At 46.9% G+C, this 10,888-nt stretch overlaps 1 protein-coding gene across 1 annotated transcript in view; it reads left to right on the top strand.

Moving 5' to 3' along the window:
- The window catches only part of PHF10 (PHD finger protein 10), a 475,129-nt gene that overhangs the window by 182,085 nt on the left and 282,156 nt on the right, over positions 1-10,888 (top strand). Inside the window, exon 5 of the mRNA XM_068233401.1 lies at positions 6,582-6,691. Within this exon, the coding sequence (XP_068089502.1) occupies positions 6,582-6,691 (110 nt within the window). The remainder of the gene's footprint in view (positions 1-6,581; positions 6,692-10,888) is intronic.

Genomic DNA, 10,888 nt, shown 5'->3' with positions numbered 1-10,888 from the left:
TGAATTTGATAACTTTGATACAGGGCTGTGGAGTCGGAGTCGGAGTCAGGAAACAATATTGACTCTCAATGAATTTAAACTGTAATTAAAATAGTAAATATGATAAAATGTTCTTTTTCTCAGATAAGTCATCATAAAAAAATTATATATACAGTAATTGCTTTACATTGGCCTAGTGCACACCAGAGCGGTTCGGCTGCAGTTTGCGATCTGCTTGCGGGTGCGGATCTGCTAGGGTAATGTATTTCAATGGGCTGGTGCACACCAGAGCGGGATGCGTTTTGCAGAAACGCATACTCCCGGGCTGCTGCAGATTTTGGATTGCGGATGCGTTTCTGCCTCAATGTTAAGTATAGGAAAACCGCAAACCGCTCTGAAAAACGGCACTTCAGAGCGGTTTGCCAGGCGTTTTTTGTTACAGTAGCTGTTCAGTAACAGCTTTACTGTAACAATACATGAAATCTACTACACCAAAAACGCTTCACAAAACCGCAAAACGCTAGCTGAAACGCTGCAGAAAAAGAAGAAAAAGCGTTTCAAAATCTGCTAGCATTTTGCGGATCTGCTAGCGGTTTTTGGTGTGCACCAGGCCTTAGTCTATAAAAATTAAGTAAACCAAATATTTACTCGTGCTGCTAAAATAAAGCAGTCCCCATATTTTTAAAGTCAGATATACATATCTGATTGTGACTGTATATGATTTGTACACAGGAATCTCTTATCTATACTAAATAACCTCTATGCTGTAAGAATAAAGCCTGATGTGTAGTTGTCTCTAGTAGAGATGATCAATGAGATGGAAATAATTCTGCATTGATGCTGGTTTATGCAGATGTATGCACTCCTTTTGCTCATGAAATCAAATAATTTGATATGTTAAAATTTGGTTTGATGACTATGAATTAGAGGGTACCTGAGACGAATGAAAAGTTTTATACATACCTGGGGCTTTCTCCAGCTCCCTTCAGGCTAATCAGTCCCTCGCTGTCCTCCTCCGCCACCTGGATCTTCTGCTACGAGTCCCGGTAATTCAGCCAGTCAGCGCAGTCCGGCCGTGTGCCGCTCCCACAGCCAGGAGCATTCTGCACCTGTGCAATAGTGCTGTGCAGGTGTAGTACGCTACCAGCGCCGGAGTGTGTGCATGCGCACTTGCCGACTGGCTAAAGTACTTGGACCCATAGCAGAAGATCCAGGTGGCGGAGGAGGACAGCGAGGGACTGATCAGCAGGGATGCTCAAATTCGGCTTCGGGAGATATCCGGATTTTTGCTATCCGGATATCTCCCATTAATGCTGTGCGGGCTGGGCGGGGGGGTCAAGCTTACCTCTCTGACGTCTTCTTCGCTCGTCCCTCGGCGCCTCCCACGATGCGCTCCAAGCGGCGGTCACCTGATTACAAACACTTCCTCCTTCCGGGTTGAAGGAGGAAGTGTTTGTAATCACGTGACGCGCATGGAGCGCATCGTGGGAGGCGCCGAGGGACGAGCGAAGAAGACGTCAGAGAGGTAAGCTTGACCCCCCCCGCCCAGCCCGCACAGCATTACTGGGAGATATCCGGATAGCAAAAATCCGGATATCTCCCGAAGCCGAATTTGAGCATCCCTGCTGATCAGCCTGAAGGGGGCTGGAGGAAGCCCCATGTATGTATAAACTTTTCTTTTCATCCGTTTCAGGTTTACTTTGTTACACAGTAGTACTTTACTCTACATATGCACTCCCCACACAGCTGCAGGGAATCCACTGAGAATGTTGTGCACATTGAACACAGAGGTGATGTCTATCACCCATAAACCTGGTTCAGATTGTACATGAAGAATGTGTGATGGAGGAAGAATCGCCTCATTCTCCTGCAGAGTACCTGAACATATGTACCCACAGTCACATTGCCTAGGGCCTGATAGATGTTCTTTGTTCCTGTCTGTACCTTCTAAAAGTACTCTTACCAAGGACTAGTTTTAGTCTATGACTAAAAGTATTAAAGGCAGAAGATCTGCCGGGTATCCAGGTAACTGGTACTGTTTAAAAGAGAATAAATATGGCAGCCTCCATATCCCTCTCACTTCAGTTGTCTTTTAAAATTCCTAAGCGTTGGCAGTTGAGATGCATTTCATGTTACATACTTTTAATCAACAAGATTGTAATATGCAAATTAGAGGAGTCTGAGTCAGTGGAATCCTAACCTGAGGAGTCGGTGGATTTTTGTACCGACTCCACAGCCCTGCTTTGATAGTCAGTGGCCGAGGTGCAGTTGTTGGTGTACAGAGAGAACAGGAGTGGGGACAGTATACACCCTTGCGGAGCGCCAATGTTGGTAGTTCTCTCGCTGGAGACACGGCCACCAAGCTTAACCCGTTGTGTTTTGTTGGAGTGGTAGTCCTTAAGCCACTTGCAAAGGAGGGACTCAACACCGAGCTGCACTGTTGTAAAGGGAGGTGAGGATAGGAGCTAGTTGGTCCGCACAGGTTCTAAGGCAGTGTGAGGACACTCCATCTGGGCCTGAGGCTTTCCTGGGGTTGAGTCTGCAGAAGTGTTGTAGCACATCCACCTCCCGTACTGCAGTCAGAGTGGGGGAGCCGCTGGCCTCCAGGGGGATCCGGGCCTCCTTTGTCAAAGATGCTGGGACTTCGGGCTGCTTGGGTTATTGCTCACATCTACAGTAGAACTCTAGTTCCTCCACCAGTTGGAAGCTGGGGGCTGCAAGTTGATGTAGGGGTTTAAAGTTTGTAGCTGCCCTGAGGCCCTTCCAAACTTCCCGCGAGTTGCTAGACTGGAGGCTGAGGCCCACCTTTAGAGTAGGTCCTCTTTGCAGCTTTCAGTTTTCTGTTCAGGGCATTCCTGGCTTCCTTGAACTCTTAAGGGGCACCCAACTTGTAAGCCTCTTGATTTTTTGTAGTCGGAGGTTGCTGTTGAACCAGGGCTTGTCATTTGGGAAGACTTTGAAGGTCTTGGTTGGGATGCATAGCTCCTTGCAAATGGTGATGTAGGAGAGGACATTATCTGACCATTCCTCAAGGGTGGGTGCCTCCAGGACCGACCAGTCAGTGCAGTCGAAGCATGCCTGCCATCTCAGTTTTGCGTCCACTGTCCACTTTTTGTCAGTTCTGGTGGTGGGCTTTGTCGTCTCAAGCTGCCTTCTGTAAGTGGGGATCAGGTGGATTAAGCAATGGTCTGAGTTCCCCAAGGGAGCGCCGTGAGCGTCCTTGTATGCATTTCTGAGTGAAGTGTTGCTGGAAGCGGGGCAGCTCCTGTCGCAGGTTTGCGCTATTTAAGTCCCCAAAGATAATGATGAGAGCCTCATGGAAAGCAGGTTCTCACCCCGAGATACAGTCGCTGAGTGTTCACAGGGCATTCCTGGTGTTGGAATCCGGGGGGATGTAGACCCCAACCAGAACAAAGGAGGACAACTCTGGGGATGTTTCCGTTTAGCCAGGTCTCTGTGAAGCAGAGCACTGGGGTGTTCCTGCTTAGCGAGTGTTTGCGGCCAATTAGTAAGAGCAGTTCATCCACTTTGTTTGGAAGGGAACAAACGTTCGCTAGGAGTATAGCTGGTATGGGAGAGTGTAGGGCTTTCCTCTTAAGCCTCACCCGTGCCCTTCTCCTCCTGTGGTGGCGTTTGGAGGGCCTCTGGCACTCCTGGTCAGGTGTGTTATGTGGACAATGACACTCTCACAAGGAGGTACCATAGAGCGAGTCGCTGCGAGCAAGGGGCTCCCATTTCAGGAGCTCCGTCCAGGATAGGGTGACTGTGAGTTTGTGGCAGGTTAGTACAGTGTGGCCAGTGCAAGCAGAGCGGGCCAGACATGCATTTACAGGAGCTGGCAAGGCAGAGAGAGAGGCAGGTTGAGGTCAATGAGGAAGTTTAGTGGCAAGATGTCAGTGCCAGTGTGGAGGCAGTGCAAGAGCAAGAGACAGCCCGAGGGTTCAATGCAGGAAGCAGAGTAGGGCCCAGAGAACAATGCAACATGATAGGGAACAGCAGTGGAGCAAACAGATCGGCATAGTCTCGCCATATTTCACTTGTCCTGTAGGGGAGGCCAGCAGCGGTCATCGGCAATGCTGAGGGAGTAGGGCCTAGTGCGGGGCGGAAGAGCTGCAGAAGTGGAGACCCTTGCTGCGATCCAATGCAGCAGCTTTCCAGTGGTCCCCGTCGTACAGTCCAGGTGGTGTGTGGCGGCAGATGAGCTTCCCCTTAGTATCGGTGGTGAGCGGGGGGCAGATGTGCCTTCCACCTTGCTGAGAAGGCCACGTGGCAACCATGTGGAGCCAAGTATCAGCTGGATGCCGGCAATACTGGAGCTCGTGTGACTACGGGGACTCTGGAGCTTCCGTGGGCAGTGTTGCTTGAGACTCCTAGTTGGAGGTCCTGAGCCTGGTGGAAGGGCTGGTTGAGCGGGCCTGGAGCTGGAGCCCCGTGGTTGCCGGCTGATGTAGAAGCCGAGTAGGCAGGCCTGAAGACGGTGCACAGGAGTGCTAAAAGCCCAAGAGCAGTAGTTTTCTGCTGAGGAAGAAGTGTGTCCCTGAGATCCGGTGGCTGCTACATTCGGGGGTGCAGCGTGTCGAGGTCAGTGATGAGATGTGAGATTTCGGGCCTGGATCTGTGTGGCTTCGGGAGCTGCGGCTGTGCCGACATTTGATTATAAGGTTTCTTCCTTCCCACTCTTGCCCCAATACTGTACTAAAAGGTGTAATAGGTAGTAGTACCAATGCTAAAAAGCGAAAAAAAAATAAATAAAAACTACAGCAAAGCTAAGAACTAACTTAAGGAACTTAAAAAAAAAAGTAACTTAAAGCCATGTGCCGATGTGACCATCTTGGTTGGGAAAACAGTTGCATGTTTTTAAATACAATAAAAACAAGTCTTCTTTTTTTATTTCAAATATATATTTTAAATCGGGCAATTAGATAGCCCCCTCTAGGTAGTCAGAGAGTTACCCCATTTAGGAAGCCACGGAGGCCACCCTCTTTAGGTACTCAGGGAGTCCCCCATTCAGGGAGACATAGAGCCCCCCTGTTTGTGTAGCCAAGGAGCAACAGGAGGGGGGCAAGCAGAATGTTCTACTGTTACTTGCCTCCTGAGTCCATGTGCCGCATGTCCTTCTTGCTTCTAGGTTTCCTGTACCATGGTAACAGCGCCTTTTGTGATGTGATATAGGGGACGCTGTTACCATGATACAGGATGCCTAGAACCTGGCTACACATTCTGATTGCGCTCAAAACCTGTCACTGTGCCCCGGCAATGCTCTACACACCCCTAGAGTTTGGTATAGTTCAGTGTGAAGAACAGCATTTAGAGGAAACAAAAATACTGATTGGTGCGGTACAGGCTGTGACTAGATTAAGACAGCAAGCAGAGAACAGGCACCTCCAGTTTTTTGCACCTCGGTATTCCTTAAGGCCCATACACACGTCGGATTTCCGCGAACGACGGGTCGTTTGAACGTCCCGTTGTTCCGTCGTTCGCCCGCTAAATCGGGCGTGTGTACAGATTATCGTTCGCTTGATAAGAGTGAGTTTGAGCGATCCGCCCGGCGGATCGCTCAAACTCACTCTTATCAGGCGAACGATAGTCTGTACACGCCCGATTTAGCGGGGTGAACGACGGGACGTTCAAACGACCCGTCATTCGCGGAAATCCGGCATGTGTATGGGCCTTAAGACTTAGTTTATTACCAAGAAGCAACTCAAACATTTCTTGCACAATAAACCTTTAAGTCTTTGCAAATTGAATGACAATGTTTTATTTATATTTTAAACTTGAATGTAAAATGCAGTTTGTAAACCTGCACTTCTAATATGCACCTATGTTTAGAGGACAAAAAACAGGGGAAAATTATGCTAAACCAGGGATGACTTGCTTATGCCCCCCCGCCCCCAATTATTATGTCCCCCTTGTACCTGTTGCATCCCCCTTGTACTACTTGTGTCCGCATCTATCCCCCTTGTTGTCCTTCTCTGTCCCCCTTGTGTCTTCCTCTGTCCCCCTTGTGTCTTCCTCTGTCCCCCTTGTGTCTTCCTCTGTCCCCTTTGTGTCTTTCTCTGCCTCCCTTGTGTCGTCCTCCGTGCCCGTTTGTGTTCCCTGTGTCCTTGTCTTGCCCCGGGGTCCTTGCATGTTCCCCTTTGTGTCCTCCCATGTCCTTGTATGACCCGTCTCCTTCCCTGTCTCCTTGTTTGTCCCTTGTCCTTCTCCATCCCTCTGTGTCCTCCTTTTGTCCCTGTGTCCTCTTTTGTCCCCCTTTGTGTGCTCTTTTATTTCCTTTGTCCCTTGTGTCCTCCTTTGTCCCTTGTGTCTTCCTTTGTCCCTTGTGTCCTCCTTTGTACCTTGTGTCCTCCTGTGTCCTCTTTTGCCCCCCCACTATGTGTCCTCTTTTGCCCCCCCTATGTGCCCTCTCTTGTCCCCCTATGTGCCCTCTCTTGTCCCCCTATGTGCCCTCTCTTGTCCCCCTATGTGCCCTCTCTTGTCCCCTTTGTATTCTCTTTTGTCCCTCTTTGTGTCCTCTTTCGTTTTCCCCCTCCCCTTTATTAATTTATGTAATTTTACTTAATTCTAAGAACATTTAATTCACTGTTTTGTCCACTCAATAGGTAATACAAGTGCCTCAGGGAAAGTACACAATGTTACCTGCAGAAATGACTACAGTGAGTCCTTATCCTGTTGCCCTTATACCTGGCCAGTTTCAAGAATATTATAAAAGGTTTGTAATAGTATTTTTTATGTAATTTTCTTTTTACAGCTGTTTGACTGTTATTTTTTTGGATCAGCTTGTCTGACATACGTCTGTACTTTTCCCCCAACCGTTTTATTGAAATTTTAAAACCTACAAAGCCTTGTACACAATGCGATGTTGAATATGCATATCTGTAACAATACATACAGTATTTATTCAGCCAAAGGAAAGAAAGAAATCTAAAAAAAAATTGTACACACTCGTACAGTTCTATAGACCTCATTACACCATTTACAGTGCCTAGTAAGGCAGGTCTGATGAAGACTTAGCTATGTTTCAGGAAGGATTAAATTTGCACCCTGCTAGAAAGATCTATATTATATTTTAGTTTCCATTAATAGATTCTGCTTGAACTGTGGCCAAGAGTTGAGGTATAGAAAATAGTCTAGCGATTTCCATTCAGAAGAAATCACAAGTGTTCAACTAGCATGAGATGAATAATCTGGATTGGGCCATTTCTGATCTAAATCTAGTCCAAGAAACCATATAGCTAATTGAGGGTGAGGGAAAAGTTTCTGTATGAAAGAAATGTTTACTCTTCAGGCAGGGAACACACTTGCAGGGCCGTTTTCCCCTGCGTTTCCGGGTTTTGCGGTCGCATCTAACGCGTGCGTTTTTCCGCATGCGTTTCCGCGTTTATGCGATTGCATGGCATGTACTGCCATGCAACGTGCAGGAAAAAGCAGAAAACTGTGCGTTTAGAAAACGCGGAGAAAAACGCGAACGCAAACGCGCACAAACGCATGCGGCACAGCGTTTCCTGCGCTAGGCTAGTAATTTCAATAGCCTCTAAAATCGTGCACGTTTTGCCGTTCGCGGCAAAACGCGCAAAAAACGCATGTAGTGTGTTCCCTGCCTAACGTCCCTCCAAAAAGCTGGAACAATTGGACAATCCCACATGTGTCAGAGCATGCCTATTGCTTGTGAACATTTCTAGCTCAAGGGAGAACTATCTTTAGAAAAAGCTGGCAATTTCCAATCTTTTGTTCCATACTATTTAAACACTCCTTTTTGATATTGCTCCCAGTGGGAGTTACATCTTGTGAATTTATGTAGATGTCTACCTGCTGTGAGCAGATGGTCTGTTATATCAAAATTTAGATCATTAGTCCAGGCTAAACTATACTTGTTAAAGGATACCCAAGGCAAAATGCCCTGATTAAATGGTGGCTATAGGCATGAGTGGGCAGGACTCCTAAACACTGCAACACCCATTCCTTGCTGTCCCCCTCTTTGTGTCTGTACAAGGCCCCGTTAGTGCAGGCGAATCACCCAAGTCTTGCGGTACACCTCATTGAACGCGCTTCCGTAGCTTGGAGCAGTCTGTGCATGCCTACTACCTAGCCAGAATGCTCCCAGCTATGGTAGTGCGATCAAGGAGGCATTGCGCAGGCCTGCGCCAGCATGGTATCGCGCGACTTGGGCAACTTGCGCGCAACAACTGGGCCTTTTACAGACAAAAGGCGGGCGTGGGTACGGTAAGCAGGACTCCTGCACACTTATGCCTATTGCCACCATTTTATCCTTTTGCCTCGAGTATGGGATGCTTGCTTATGGGAAAGAAATTGAGTACTATAAAGCCATCCTGCTTTTGTTTTTGCTAGTAGGAAATGTTTGCACTTCCTAGCAAGAAAGTATCTACTACAAATAATTTAGCAAAATTGTTAAGTGAAATGCTGCGTTATGGTTTATCCACTTTTCGTCATCTGTAACATTTATGTATTCAGGGCCATTTCTAGCCTTTTTGGTCACGCAAGACAATAAATCCTGTGACACCCCCACCCCCACTTGTGACAGAGTCCTCATAAGCACACAGACCTGCTGACAGGGATGCTCATCCGGATTTCGGATATCCGGGTAACTCGGATATCCGACCATTTTCCCACTATCCGGCCAGATCTGGATTCCAGATAGTTAGGCAGAAATCCGGATAGCTATCTGCAAATAGTTTCACTACCGACCCGAATATCCGCGGATTTCTCCCAGATATCCGGATTACAGGTTCAATAGCAAAAAGGATCACCACCACCTCTCTCTCTGGTCTTGCAGGAATTTGTAGTATGTCAAAAGCAAGCTCACATACTTTGGCCAGGAATCGAACACAGGTCAACTGCGTGGAGGCCAGCTATGCTCACCACTATACCACCAACCACACACACAGCAAAGGACAGCGATACTCACTGCTGGGGTACATATCTCTCCCAGCTGCTACTCCTGGGTCCTGATCTCACTATGCTGTCCTGTCCTCTGGCTGCACACTTGTCTGTGTTTCCTGCACAGGAAAACTGAGAACCAATGGTAATCAATTGGCTAGTGCACACTTGAATATGTTTTTCCCATGCAGATAAAAACAGACAGCAGTGAAACATGGCACACAATTTTTCTATCAATTAGATTAGCTTCTGTGATAGAACATGCATAGTTTCTTACATACAGACACACATGGTGTGCAAAAAATGCAAACAGAAAAATGCTCACTGAAAACTTGACAGATAAGTGTGCTCCAAGTCCCAGCTTCTTATTACATTCACTCTGACCACCTCTGATGGAGCAGAACTGGCTCTGCAGACTCCTCCAGTATAACTATAGTACCCAGCATTTGGGAAGGGGGTGGAGAGGCTGGGGCAGGGCTCTGTATGCAAGACCCTGCTGCACTCAGATTAGGGATTGTGTACAGATCTTTGTCTACAACACTTTGTATGATTCCTTATCAGTGTCTGATGTGGTCATTAGAACAATTGTGCAGAGAGCAGAAAGCTTTTTCTCTCCCCACCCTTAGTTTTCAGTCCTCAGGTCTGGGAAAACAAACTTCCTTTTCCTGGACTGCCAGAAAATTTACAGAGCGTTTCTAGACAACTTCTGCATTTCAGAGGGTGTCAGGAGGTCTATGTGAGACACAGCAAGTTGGTACTACATTATACCAGCAAGCATCCCCCTCAGAACTTGCAGCTCTAGTAAGGTGTCTGTCCAGCGGCTTCACGTGCTTCATGGTAGGACTCCCCATTTGGGCTTTAGAATACCCCAGACCTCCATACTCCTCTATATATTTAGAGTTTTTTTTAACTAATTCTAGGGAGGCCAGGGTTGGACTGGGAGCCTTGGGGCCACCAGAGAAATTTCAATCAAGTGACCACCCAGCCCATGACTTGGAGGTGGAGCACACATCCCCAACCTTAAGCATCGGAATAATAAAAAAAAAAAAATGAAACAGCGGTTTCAACAATATTGCCTTTTATTTTCGATTTTATTTATTTTCGATTTTACAACATTGACATCACAGCAGCAAGGATAGATTAGAAAGTATTACAAATCTTGGTAAGTTATTAAAAGTTAACATGAACTGAAACATCTACTTATGAAATTACATGTTGCACCAAAGGCATATATAAAATGGTATGTTAACATTGTGGTTGTGTATAGAGCCAAAAATGTGTCAATGCCCCAATAGTTATGGACCTGACTGTATCTTACACCAAATACAATTACCAAAACACCAATCTAATACACCTTGAACCTTTCACAAATGTTAAAATTCTACCACTTTCCTTTGTTTTATATGGGAATGTTTTTTTTTTCTGAATGCAAAGCAAATTCCTTCACAACAAAAGGCTTATCCTACCTGATAAAACCTAACTGTCGCTGCGTCCAGCAGCCAGCTGGCCCTGTGTCCCAGGTTTTTTGTTGCTGCACATGTGCGCAGTAATGGACAGCTGGGATCAGGGAGCTGGGAGGGCGAGTGAGCTGGGCGGGTGCGGGCCTGCGTCACACGCGCGCGCATGCACAGCCGCCGGAAAAAGACCTAGAACCCGTTTTTAAACGGGCTTGGGTCTACTAGTCCTACAATAAATGACTGAAGGCTGAGTGCTTGCCATCATCCAGAACAATGGTTATGTTTGCTTTAAAGTGCAATTGAGCTGACATGTATACTCACCTAAAGGATTATTAGGAACACCTGTTCAATTTCTCATTAATGCTATTATCTAATCAACCAATCACATGGCAGTGCATTTAGGGGTGTGGTTCTGGTCAAGACAATCTCCTGAACTCTAAAATGAATGGCAGAAAGGGAAACAAAGGTGATAGAAGCAATTTTGAACATGGCATGGTTGTTGGTGCCAGATGGGCCGGTCTGAGTATTTCACTCAATCTGCTCAGTTACTGGGA

This window comes from Hyperolius riggenbachi, chromosome 4 (assembly GCF_040937935.1).
Source record: "Hyperolius riggenbachi isolate aHypRig1 chromosome 4, aHypRig1.pri, whole genome shotgun sequence".
Lineage (NCBI taxonomy): Eukaryota > Metazoa > Chordata > Amphibia > Anura > Hyperoliidae > Hyperolius > Hyperolius riggenbachi.
The sequence above is the reverse complement of the archived record's forward strand: the minus strand, read 5'-3'. Positions and strand labels throughout refer to the sequence as shown.